Source organism: Scyliorhinus torazame, chromosome 16, assembly GCF_047496885.1.
Source record: "Scyliorhinus torazame isolate Kashiwa2021f chromosome 16, sScyTor2.1, whole genome shotgun sequence".
NCBI lineage: Eukaryota > Metazoa > Chordata > Chondrichthyes > Carcharhiniformes > Scyliorhinidae > Scyliorhinus > Scyliorhinus torazame.
This window is the reverse complement of record NC_092722.1, coordinates 193,497,892-193,511,712: the sequence shown is the minus strand read 5'-3', so window position 1 is coordinate 193,511,712 and position 13,821 is coordinate 193,497,892. Positions and strand designations below refer to the sequence as shown.

The following is a 13,821-nucleotide window of genomic DNA, read 5'->3' as shown; positions in this document are numbered from 1 at the left end:
AATGTACAGCACAGGAACAGGCCCTTCGGCCCTCCAAGCCCGTGCCGACCATACTGCCCGACTAAACTACAATCTTCTACACTTCCTGGGTCCGTATCCTTCTATTCCCATCCTATTCATATATTTGTCAAGATGCCCCTTAAATGTCCCTATCGTCCCTGCTTCCACTACCTCCTACGGTAGCGAGTTCCAGGTACCCACTACCCTCTGCGTAAAAAACTTGCCTCGTACATCTACTCTAAACCTTGCCCCTCTCACCTTAAACCTATGCCCCCTAGTAATTGACCCCTCTACCCTGGGGAAAAGCCTCTGACTATCCACTCTGTCTATGCCCCTCATAATTTTGTATACCTCTATCAGGTCGCCCCTCAACCTCCTTCGTTCTAGTGAGAACAAACCGAGTTTATTCAACCGCTCCTCATAGCTTATGCCCTCCATACCAGGCAACATTCTGGTAAATCTCTTCTGCACCCTCTCTAAAGCCTCCACATCCTTCTGGTAGTGTGGCGACCAGAATTGAACACTATACTCCAAGTGTGGCCTAACTAAGGTTCTATACAGCTGCAACATGACTTGCCAATTCTTATACTCAATGCCCCGGCCAATGAAGGCAAGCATGCCGTATGCCTTCTTGACTACCTTCTCCACCTGTGTTGCCCCTTTCAATGACCTGTGGACCTGTACTCCTAGATCTCTTTGACTTTCAATACTCTTGAGGGTTCTACCATTCACTGTATATTCCCTACCTGCATTAGACCTTCCAAAATGCATTACCTCACATTTGTCCGGATTAAACTCCATCTGCCATCTCTCCGCCCAAGTCTCCAGACAATCTAAATCCTGCTGTATCCTCAGACAGTCCTCCAACCTTTGTGTCGTCTGCAAACTTACTAATCAGACCAGTCACATTTTCCTCCAAATCATTTATATATGCTACAAAGAGCAAAAGTCCCAGCACTGATCCCTGTGGAACACCACTGGTCACAGCCCTCCAATTAGAAAAGCATCCCTCCATTGCTACCCTCTGCCTTCTATGGCCTAGCCAGTTCTGTATCCACCTTGCCAGTTCGCCCCTGATCCCGTGTGACTTCACCTTTTGTACTAGTCTACCATGAGGGACCTTGTCAAAGGCCTTACTGAAGTCCATATAGACAACATCTACTGCCCTACCTGCATCAATCATCTTAGTGACCTCCTCGAAAAACTCTATCAAGTTAGTGAGACACGACCTCCCCTTCACAAAACCGTGCTGCATCTCACTAATACGTCCATTTGCTTCCAAATGGGAGTAGATCCTGTCTCTAAGAATTCTCTCCAGTAATTTCCCTACCACTGACGTAAGGCTCACCGGCCTGTAGTTCCCGGGATTATCCTTGCTACCCTTCTTAAACAGAGGAACAACATTGGCTATTCTCCAGTCCTCCGGGACATCCCCTGAAGACAGCGAGGATCCAAAGATTTCTGTCAAGGCCTCAGCAATTTCCTCTCCAGCCTCCTTCAGTATTCTGGGGTAGATCCCATCAGGCCCTGGGGACTTATCTACCTTAATATTTTTTAAGACACCCAACACCTCGTCTTTTTGGATCACAATGTGACCCAGGCTATCTACACCCCCTTCTCCAGACTCAACATCTGCCAATTCCTTCTCTTTGGTGAATACTGATGCAAAGTATTCATTTAGTACCTCGCCCATTTCCTCTGGCTCCACACATAGATTTCCTTGCCTATCCTTCAGTGGGCCAACCCTTTCCCTGGCTACCCTCTTGCTTTTTATGTACATGTAAAAAGCCTTGGGATTTTCCTTAACCCTATTTGCTAATGACTTTTCGTGACCCCTTCTAGCCCTCCTGACTCCTTGCTTAAGTTCCTTCCTACTTTCCTTATATGCCACACAGGCTTCGTCTGTTCCCAGCCTTTTAGCCCTGACAAATGCCTCCTTTTTCTTTTTGACGAGGCCTACAATATCACTCGTCATCCAAGGTTCCCGAAAATTGCCGTATTTATCTTTCTTCCTCACAGGAACATGCCGGTCCTGTATTCCTTTCAACTGACACTTGAAAGCCTCCCACATGTCAGATGTTGATTTGCCCTCAAACATCCGCCCCCAATCTATGTTCTTCAGTTCCCGCCTAATATTGTTATAATTAGCCTTCCCCCAATTTAGCACATTCATCCTCGGACCACTCTTATCCTTGTCCACCAGTACTTTAAAACTTACTGAATTGTGGTCACTGTTACCAAAATGCTCCCCTACTGAAACATCTACCACCTGGCCGGGCTCATTCCCCAATACCAGGTCCAGTACCGCCCCTTCCCTAGTTGGACTGTTTACATATTGTTTTAAGAAGCCCTCCTGGATGCCCCTTACAAACTCCGCCCCATCTAAGCCCCTGGCACTAAGTGAGTCCCAGTCAATATTGGGGACGTTGAAGTCTCCCATCACCACAACCCTGTTGTTTTTACTCTTTTCCAAAATCTGTCTACCTATCTGCTCCTCTATCACCCGCTGGCTGTTGGGAGGCCTGTAGTAAACCCCCAACATTGTGACTGCACCCTTCTTATTCCTGATCTCTACCCATATAGCCTCACTGCCCTCTGAGGTGTCCTCTCGCAGTACAGCTGTGATATTCTCCCGAACAAGTAGCGCAACTCCACCTCCCCTTTTACATCCCCCTCTATCCCGCCTGAACAGACTCCAGTCATTTCCCAACAACACATTTGGGGCTAACTGGTCTACAATTCCTTGGTTCCCCCACACATGTAGTTTACACAGAGTGGTGGTAGTACAGACTAGAATAGTGCTGAAAAAGAGGCATTTTTTGTCGACACTTTTCAATTTAAGATTGTTAGTCAGTTTGCAGTGTGGCACATTTAATAATAATAATCTTTATTAGTGTCACAAGTAGGCTTACATTAACACTGCAATGAAGTTACTGTGAAAATCCCCTAGTCGCCACATTCCGGCGCCTGTTCGGGTCACAGAGGGAGAATTCAGAATGTCCAATTCACCTAACAGGCACGTCTTTCGGGACTTGCGGGAGGAAACCGGAGCACCCGGAGGAAACCCCCGCAGACACTGGGAGAACGTGCAGACTCCACACAGACAGTCACCCAAGCCGGGAGTCGAACTTGGGACCCTGGCGCAGTGAAGCAACAGTGCTAACCACTGTGCTACCGTGCTGCCCGTGACTGTCCTAATGAGTGCGAGATGAAAATCTTAGACAAAAAAATCTCTCTTTTCAGCAGTACAATCGCCTTTCCTAAAAGGCTGAATGAGGTGCACAATATTCCAGTCTAGAGGAATATAGGACTTAGGAACATGTCCGGAATCGGGAGAACTTGGAAGATTATTGCAATGTTCTCATCGGGGTCCTTTAAACCAGAGATAAAACCATCTGCTGTTTGGGATTTACACCAATGCTAATGTTGGTATCCATTGCAGGATTCTGTTGATACCCTCTTTCAGTAACTTTTACTATCTGTTTTGTCGCTATTTGCTGCTTTTTAAAATTGTTTCTTTGCTTCATTTTGTTTTATGTTGTCTTTTATCACTGTAGTTATCCATGGCTGTTTATTTGGCAGTAGAGCCTTGTCCCTTGGAGACATCCACTGACTCAGTTTGATAAATTTGTTTTGGAATACCTCTGACAGACCTGATGGGCGAAATTCTCCCCCAACGGCGCGATGTCCGCCGACTGGCGCCAAAAACGGCGCCAATCAGACGGGCATCGCGCCGGCCCAAAGGTGCGGAACGCTCCGCATCTTTGGGGGCCGAGCCCCAACATTGAGGGGCTAGGCCGGCGCCGGAGGGATTTCCGCCCCGCCAGCTGGCGGAAATGGCGTTTGTTGCCCCGCCAGCTGGCGCGGAAATGCGGCGCATGCGCGGGAGCGTCAGCGGCCGCCGACAGTTTCCCACGCATGCGCAGTGGGGAGAGTCTCTTCCGCCTCCGCCATGGTGGAGGCCGTGGCGGAAGCGGAAGGGAAAGAGTGCCCCCATGGCACAGGCCCGTCCGCGGATCGGTGGGCCCCGATCGTGGGCCAGGCCACCGTGGGGGCACCCCCCGGGGTCAGATCGGCCCGCGCACCCCCCCCCCCCCCGGAGCCTGCCCACGCCGCCTGGTCCCGCCGGTAAATACCAGCTTTGATTTACGCCGGCGGGACATGCAATTTCTGGGCGGGACTCCGGCCCATCCGGGCCGGAGAATTGAGCTGGGGGTCCCGCCAACCGGCGCGGCCCGATTCCCGCCCCCGCCCAATATTCGGTACCGGAGACTTCGGCGGGGGGCGGGATTCACGGCGGCCAACGGCCATTCTCCGACCCGGCGGGGGGTCGGAGAATGACGCCCGATGTGTTTAACCTATTAACAGATTTGCTCAGTTTACTGATTCATCACATTGAAGTCGGCGTAATCTAGAACCTTTGCAACTTTCGTTTTCTACCTTTCAGAGACTAAGTTTAACTTGGATCATATTATGATCACTATTTGATCATTGTTCACTGTCTGATTGTACATTATTAAATGTGACGTGACCTACCATTTCTGGTGGAAGTTTCCCATGCTGGCGATTTGGGTTCAGGGACAGGGAAATTACAGAAAAGCAAGTTTGGTCGCATTCCGAATTGATCCTGCCTCCCAACAACTTAGAATCATAGAATCCCTACAGTACAGAAAGAGGCCATTCGGCCCATCGAGTCTGCACCGGCCCTTTGAAAGACCACCTTACCCAGGCCCTCTCCCCCACATTGTACCCTAAGGGGCAATTTAGCATGTCCAATCCAGCTAACCTGCACATCCTTGGACTGTAGGAAAAAACCGGAGCACCCGGAGGAAACCCACGCAGACACGGGGAGAGCGTGCAGATTCCGCACAGACAGCCACCCAAGATGGGGATCGAACCCGGGTCCCTGGCGCTGCGAGGTAGCAGTGCTAACCACTGTGCCGCCTTTCCCAGGGGTGGGTCAGGAAGGCAGTGGAGGGCCTACACCACTGCCATTTAAAAAATAAATAAATTTAGAGTACCCAATTATTTTTTCCAATTAAGGGCCAATTTAGCGTGGCCAATCCACCTACCCTGCGCATCTTTGGGTTGTGGGGATGAAACCCACACAGACACATGAACAATGTGCAAACTCCACACGGACAGTGACCCAGGGCCGGGATTCAAACCCGGGTCCTCAGCGCCTTAGGCAACGATGCTAACCACTGTGCCACCGTGCTGCCCACCACTGCCATCTTAAATTATTCCCCATTTCTTAATTTGACTCAATGTCGACACTGCCTGTTGATCTCTCGCTTTATTCTCGCATATTACTGAAGTCATTGTGTTTTTAATTACGAAGGCTACTGTTTCTTCCTGCCACTTCAAATTTATTCCCTGTAGATCTTATAACCTGGAATATTTATTTCCCAGTCCTGACCACCTTACAGCCACATCTCAGTGACAGTTACCATGAATTTGCGCCTGTAATTAATTCAGTTTGTTCTGTGGGTTTGTATAAAAAAGTTTATTTGGGTACACACACTAACCTCGCCTTCAGTTTGAATGTTTTACCCACACAATTGTTCATTTCTCTCTCTTGGGTTAATTACTTTGCATTCTCTAGTTTTTTTTCCTTTAGTATAATGATTAATCGCTGGAATGTGGCAACTAGGGGCTTTTCACAGTAACTTCATTGCAGTGTTAATGTAAGCCTACTTGTGACAATAAAGATTATTTACATTTACATTTAATAAAACAATTCCTTATTTACTAGTTTAAAGTTCTGGTGGTCGTCCTGTTTATCCTCGCTGCTTGGATTCTGCTCCCAGACTGGTTCAGGTGGAGTCTGTCCTTACAGTACAGTTCCTTTCCTGTTCCAGTATTGGTCTCAGGGCCCCAGAAAACACACCTCTCCCTTACACCACTGCTTCAGACATGCATTCACTGCCCTCATTTACTTATCCCCATCCAATTTGCCTACAGGTCAGGTAATATTCCAGAGATTATCAGATTGAAATCTTGTTTTTTAGTAGAGCTCCTAGTTCCTGGTATTCTACAAACAGGATCTCTTTCCCACTCTGCTGCATGTTGTTAGTCCCGACATGGATCACAGTGACTGGATCCTCTCCCTCTCCAATATCCTTTCAAACGGTTTGAAATGTCACTCACCCTGGCACCAGCAACAAACCACGAGCGAGTCTTGATCTGAATACATCGCGTCCGCATATTATTGAATCACCTCCAATTGCCACATGAGGCTTCCCCTCCTCCCCTCTCTCCCTGTCCCCTAAGTTGAATAGCCTCCTGCTTCAAGGTGTCACAGTCACTATTTGGGCTCTCCCTCCAGTCTTTATCCTTATACTCACCCGTACTTTCTGTCTGTCAGACATGATCAGCTTCTCTGGATCCTCATTCTGACTCACCTGAGGTCCTGTACTCTGTAAATACTCCGTTCTGAACCTGTACCCCTCTGAGGGATGTGACTAAAGATTGGAGAAAACTGTCCAATTACTGCTTGTCCCTCACGTCCTGGACTCTAGCCCTGTCTCTCTGAGCTGGGGAGATTCTAGATGGAGACATCAGCTGCAGATGTGTTACCTAGAACAGTTCTCTGTCTACAAACTCCCACATTCTGCAGTGCAGACAATACAACCTTCCCTGCCATATCTTATATATATCTAACTTGTAATTGGTTGTAGTTTTTTTTTCTACACATTAACTTCAAGGGGCACTGAAACATTTGGTGAAAGGTTTAAATACTGAAACTTATACAAACGCTTCTGGGTATTGGGGGCAAAAAGGAAGCTGCACTATATCCGTCTGAATTAAATCCCCAACTTTTGCACTCTATTTATAAAGTGCTCCTTTTGTGCCCACTCTGCATCAGCGGAGAGATACCGTTTACTTATATAAACCTTGACATCTTTTAAACCTTACTGCAGTTACAGGTGCTCACTCAGATTCCTCGACACAATCATTGACATCTATTCAGACAATTGCTTGCAGCTCACTGACAGTTCAACTCTGACAGAAAACAATAGTTTGTGATCACTTTTGCAGCTTTAAAAAAATAAATTTAGAGTACCCAATTCATTTTTTCCAATGAAGAGGCAATTTAGCGTGGCCAATCCACCTAGCCGGCACATCTTTGGGTTGTGGGGGCGAAACCCACGCAGACACATGGAGAATGTGCAAACTCCACACAGACAGTGACCCAGGGCCGGGATCAAACCCGGGTCCTCGGCGCCATGAGGCAGCAGTGCTAACCACTGGGCCACCGTGCTGTCCATGAAATTCAAACGTTGAATAAAACTGTTTTACTTTTCAGGTTTGTCTTGAGTTCAGCCACCTAACTTGGCCTCGTCAGCAAGCTGATATGTTCGGCTCTCTGTTACTTTGTCCTTATTTTCAATCACCATGTGATGGTGCAGTATTTCTTTGTTTGATAAAATTCTACATTCAATAGTATTGTTAGAAAAGTGAAAGCCCGTGGGATAAAGTGGTCAGTGGCAGCATGGATCTGAAATTCGCTGGGTGACAGGATACAGAATAATTAAGACCGATGGAGCACTCTTGAGGGGCTCAGTGGTCGGCTGCTGTTCCTATTATTTAAATTCTTAGGTTCCTAAGGTTGATCAAGGTGTTACAATAGACGTAGAAATGGACTTTCGAAAGGCATTCGACAATGTACCACGCAGGAAATGTATTCAGATGTAATCAAAAAGTAGTGGCATGGATACAAAATTGGTTCAGTGTCAGGAGACAAAGGGTGGTGACACAAGTCAGGCTGGAGACTTCCAGTCGTGAGCAAAGGGGTTATTGATAGAAGGCAAAGGCAGATAGAAGGAAGGCACAGAGCACAACAGGTTTTCACACTACAGCTCCCTGGTCCACACTGCCCGAGGTCCTGCTCCCAGTACCCCATTCAAACCTCCCATTGGCCAGGGTTCACGTGCTCCTGCACGATTGGCCCTGAGCCAGTCACATGGTTTGTGGAGCTCACCCTCTTAAAAGGGCAACACTACCACATCTCTTCCCCCCCCCCCCCCCCCTTTAAGTCCCTTAACACACTACCCCAAAACTATGGGGTGGCACAGTGATTAGCACTGCTGCCGCACAGCGGCAGGGACCCGGGTTCAATTCTGGCTTTGGGTGTCTGTGTGAAGTTTGTACGTTCTTCCCTTGCCTGCGTGGGTTTCGTCCGGGTGCTCCGGTTTTCTCCCACAGTGCCGGTTAAGTGGATTGGCCGTGCTAAATTGCCCCTTAGTGTGCAGGGTTGTGTGGGTTAGGGGCGGGGTTATGGACTTGCAGGGATAGGGAGAAGAGCTTGGTTAGGGTGCCCTTTCAGAGGGTCGGTACAGACTCGACAGGCCGAGTGGCCTTCTGCACTGTAGGGATATTATATGTACAAAAGTTACAATGGTTAACCGGGACAACCAAGGAAAAAAAGTCCATCAAAAAGTCAATCAATCCAGAGACCTCTGGATGTTCCTGGACCTCCGTAACCCAGCCACAGGCGTGGCACACTTTTGGGCAATCGAGTAGTCCACAGTCGATGCCACCTTAGGAAGGACCACTTCGGTGCCAGGCAAGCTAACCTCACTGCAGGTTGACCAGATACGGGAGTCCCTGGCTCCCATTGGCTAGACCGAGTTCAGACTCCATGTCAGGGGTCGCCACCCCTCAACTCCTCAGGTGGTCGCCGTATGGTCTTCCCATTAACTCGATCATAAGACACCGGCCCTGACCGGGCCACAACCCATCCTTCTAAACAAGGCAAACAGGCAGCGAAATCCCGGATCAAAACTGGATCTCCCACCTGGAACGACCAGTCACCTCTCTTTAACCGATTTCACTATCTAGACAAAGGTCTTCGAGTCTGGTGCCTCCGGGGACGTGAGGCTCCAAATCAAATTATACGTTTGTGGCCTGCAAACTGTCAGAAGGATTGCTGTCTGCTTGTCCTCGCCTGTGATCTTGTTTGTGGTGAAGAACCGGAGCCATTCGAGGTACTGGCTCCATTGACCCAGCCCATTGATCAGATGGGTTTAGTTTCCCAATGATCAGCATTTCCACTCACGGTTTAAATGATTCCGACTCTTGCTGAAGCTTCTCTCCTTTCTCAACTGCACAGTCATGTGGTCTGTGCAGCCTGCCCCCTTAAAGGGGCCACACTACATAGAAACATAGAAAATAGGAGCAGGAGGAGGCCATTCGGCCCATCGAGCCTGCTCCACCATTCATTATGATCATGGCTGATCATCACGTTCAGTACCCTGATCCCGCCTTCCCCCATATCCGTTGATTCCCTTTAGCCCCAAGAGCTATATCTAATTCTTTCTTACGCAATGTTTTGGCCTCAACTACGTTCTGTGGTCGTGAATTCCACAGATTCACCGCTCTCTGGGTGAAGAAAATTCTCCTCACCTCAGTCCCAAAAGGTTTGCCCCTTTTCCTCAAACTATGACCCCTAGTTCTGGACTCCCCCACCATCCGGAACATTCTTTCTGAATATGATCCAGTCAGAATTTTATAAGTTTCTATGAGATCCCATCTCAACCTTCTAAACTACACTGAATATAATCCTAACCGACAGTCCCGCCACCCCAGGAATCGGCCTGGTAAACCTTCGCTGCACTCCCTCCATAGCGAGAACATCCTTCCTCAGATAAGGAGACCAAAACTGCCCACAATACTCCAGCTGTGGCCTCACCAACGGCCTAAACAATCGCAGTAAAACATCCCTATTCCTATACTCAAACCCTCTCGCTATGAAGGCCCACATACCATTTGCCTTCTTTACTGCCTGCTGTCCCTGCGCGCTTACTTTCAGCAACTGATGGCACAGTGGATTGATGAGTTGTGGAGTGGGAAGTAGTTTTCAGTGGTCAGTTTTGTGTTCATTAATCTTTGCAATTTTTATAAAACTCTCTAAGCTCTGTTTGCAGATGATGTGAAACTTAGTGATGTCGTTGATAATGATGAGGATGGTTATGGGCTTCAGGATGAAGTTCTGGGCACCACTTGCTCTGTCCTATTATGTGGCCTAAATAGTTGACTTTTGCCGTGGCAAACTCTCGGTCAAATTACTAGCCTGGCCAACTCCAGTTGTTTGAAGAACTCTTCCAATTGCTCCATGGTAGCACAGTGGCTAGCACCGTTGCTTCACCGCGCCAGGGTCCCGGGTTCGATTCCCGGGCTTGGGTCACTGTCTGTGCGGAGTCTGCACGCTCTCCCCGTGTCTGCGCGGGTTTCCTCCGGGTGCTCCGGTTTCCTCCCACAAGTCCCGAAAGACGTGCTGTTAGGTGAATTGGACACTCTGAATTCTCCCTCTGTGTACCCGAACAGGCGCCGGAATGTGGCGACGAGGGGATTTTCACAGTAACTTCGTTGCGGTGTTAATGTAAGCCTACTTGTGACACTAATAAAGATTATTACGACGCAAGACAGTTTGGTGATATGGGCAGAAGCGCAGAGTGGAATTCAATGTCGAGCAGTGTAAAGTGGTACACTTTAAAAACAATTTAGAGTACCCAATTAATTTTTTCCATTAAGGGGCAATTTAGCGCGGCCAACCCACCTTGCCTGCACATCTTTGGGTTGTGGGGGCAAAACCCACAGAGTCACGGGGAGAACGTGCAGACAGACGGTCACCTGAGGTCAGAATTGAATGTGGGTCCCTGGTGCTATGAGGCAGCAGTGCTAATCACTGTGTCGCCCCCCTCCTTCAAGGTTGCCACGGTGGTTAAAAAGCGTCTGGGCTATTTGGGTTTACAAATAGAGGAATGAAATATAAAAGCAAAGAGATGATTGGTGGAATTTTCTCGACCCCTAAGTCACTCAGCTGGACTGTTGTGGACAACTCTGGCCCCCACACTACAGGGAGTCAGTAGGATACAGAGGAGGTTTCCCAGGATATTTCCAGGGAGGTGGGATGTCCAGCAGGAGGGTTTGGAAAAGGTAGACCTTCTCTCCTTGGAGCAGAGAGGGTTAAGAAGTGACCCAATAGAGACTTTTCAAAATGACGAGTGGTTTTGACAGAATGGTGGGAAAAAAAACGATTCACTCTGCTGAGTGGATCAATAATCAGAGGTCATGGATTTAAAATCATTGGTCAAAGGTGTAGAGGGGCGATCATGTGAATTTATTTTTCATTCGGAGAGTTGTCAGGACCTTGCTACCTGAAAAGGTGATGGAAGCGGATGCCATAAATAATTTATAAAAGGGAGTTGGACAGATACCTGAGAATGGGGAACTTGCAGAGTTCCGGAAGAATAGGGGGTGCGGGACTAAGCACGACACCTCTTACAAAGAGGCAGCACAGCCATGATGGGGAAATGGCCTCCTCCATGCTTGCCATTCCTCTGATTTGATGTTTGAACTGTAATACTGCCCAAGTTGGTGGCTCCATTGTAAATCTGGGCACTGCAGTAGCACTGAGCACCGACAGGTGGCAGCACTGACCACAACCTCAAAAACGTCAATTTGTCCGTTGCCAGTAAGTTGTTCTGTACGAAATGAGGAATGAGTTAGTGTATTGGTGAGGGTGTTTGAAGGGGAAGGTTTATGAGAACATCACCTCTTCTGGGATCCATAAAAGTATAAAGTGTTCCACCTGTGTGTACACAACACAAACATTCACTCCAGTCTGAACACTGTCATTATAGGATATGGGCAGATGGGGGCTCCACCATCACCGTCTCAGGGTAGTTCTGATGGGCGATAGGGATGAACTCCTGGAAATGGAAGATCCTCTCTCTACCCCCCCCCCCCCCCCCCCCCGGCCCCTGAGTTTCTGATTTTGATGTCAGGTACATGACGGTGTTCGTATTGGAGTGAATGCTTGCGCTGTGTACAGAGATGGAACACTTTATACATTTGCTGAGGTGTACGGTGCTGCCTGTGTATATCTTGGTGGTAGAGGTCGCGGGTTTGGGTGAAGAGGTCTCGGTGAGTTGCTATGATGGGGGCAGGGGGGGGGGGGGCGGTTTAGTTATATTGTTCCAAGGATTAATAGTGAATCCAGCTGAATATTCCTGTATTTTAAACTATCCTCTGTACTTTTTCCTCTTGACAGTCCGACACCTATGTATCCTCCGACATACCTGGAGCCTGGTATTGGGTAAGTGGCAGAATTATAATAATAATTTGCCCATCTGCTGGATAGATCTTGTGGAAGTGGGGCATGCAGAGCTGGAAGCTTCCAGGTCTCAGTTGAAATTTGTGTCAACATGCCCATTTTACAGATGTTAGCCAAGGACAGTGTGTCAAGCTCTTGACCGACAGGCGTCATCAAAGGCAGAATGCTGAACCTTTCCTCATCCAATGTCTGCTCACATGCGTTGGACATCTTTCCTGTTCTATTTTTGTTCAATTTGACTGACTAAAGTAACAACTGTAGATTCATCTTCATCTTTAATAAGCTCATATTACACAATCCAAATGTAAGTACTAAGTCAAGTAATACAGTGCGATTCAATATAATTATATGACTCTTTATTTCTGAGCTTACGATTCACTATGAGAACTTACGTACTGTTTACAGCATGACCATAGGAACAGTGGTTTGCTCAAAACACTTGTATCAATTCTACCGTTAATCTCTTTTTTTCGTACTACTAACACTAAACTACAATATATCAAAAGACTGTCAGTTCAGATTTCAGATCACATGAATCCACGAGGATACACTCCTGTCCATCCCAGTCTCTGTTGCCATGATTATATGGTCCACTTAAGCTCTTCAATCACGTCGTTACAGTAAATTGTGACCAAGCAACATATCCGGACCCTCAAGACGTGGTTGGGTGATGTTCCCATTCCTTCACCTTCTCATCCTTTACAAAGTATCCCTGGTCAGCAGAACTGAAAGCTAGCTCATCATGTCCTGATTCCACAAACAAGAAGCTACATTCAGATACATATGTAGTGTAAATTCTCACTCTCACAATGTGAAGTTTCCAACAAAGGTCACTGGAGAATGATCAGGATATATCTTGGCTGATTCCCTCACAGAAAAAATCTTATCGATCTCAACCTAAACATTTCATCTGCGGCTTTTGGGGGCGACATTAGCAGATTTCCACCATCATTTGTGTGAAAAAGTATTTTTCCTGATTTCACTCTGAAATGACTTTGTGCTAATGCACCCCCTTATTCTGGGACCTCCCACCAGAGGGAGCAGTTTCTCTCTTATCTACCTGAATTAATTCCTTCATAATTTTAAGTACCCTGATTAGATCACCCCTTAATGTTTTAAAGCCAAGGCAAGACAAAATACAAGACCAATCCATGAAATATGTCCTTGTAATTTAACTCTTTCAGCTCTGATATCATTCTGCTGAATCAGTACTGCACCTTCTTGAAGCTGACATCTCTTTTCTGAGGTGCACTGTCCCGTACCCCAGATGCAGTCTGAACTTTCAAAGTATTTTTTGAGTTCTTCGCTGGGAACCAGGAAATGTCCTGATGTGAAAGGCTCAGTTATTATGGAACAGGTTAATGTAAATAAACATGTAAATAATGTTAATAGTATGGGTGGCACGGTAGCACAGTGGTTAGCACTGTTGCTTCACAGCTCCAGGGACCCGGGTTTGATTCCCGGCTTGGGTCACTGTCTGTGTGGAGTCTGCGCGTTCTCCCCGTGTCTGCGTGGGTTTCCTCCGGGTGCTCCGGTTTCCTCCCACAAGTTCCGAAAGACGTGCTTGTTGGGTGAATTGGACATTCTGAATTCTCCCTCTGTGTACCCGAACAGGCGCTGGAGTGTGGCGACGGAGTGTGGGGATTTTCACAGTAACTTCATTGCAGTGTTAATGTAAGCCAACTTGTGGCAATGATAAA

The 13,821-nt window shown here is 47.6% G+C and overlaps 1 protein-coding gene across 9 annotated transcripts in view; it reads left to right on the top strand.

Moving 5' to 3' along the window:
* The window catches only part of LOC140393354 (LIM domain-binding protein 1), a 152,942-nt gene that overhangs the window by 116,403 nt on the left and 22,718 nt on the right, over positions 1-13,821 (top strand). For 6 of the 9 annotated variants that reach the window (XM_072479727.1, XM_072479723.1, XM_072479725.1 and 3 more), the window contains one exon: positions 12,059-12,103. The exons of the other annotated variants lie outside the window; for them this stretch is intronic. In XM_072479727.1, the coding sequence (XP_072335828.1) occupies positions 12,059-12,103 (45 nt within the window). The remainder of the gene's footprint in view (positions 1-12,058; positions 12,104-13,821) is intronic. 9 annotated transcript variants of the gene reach the window in all.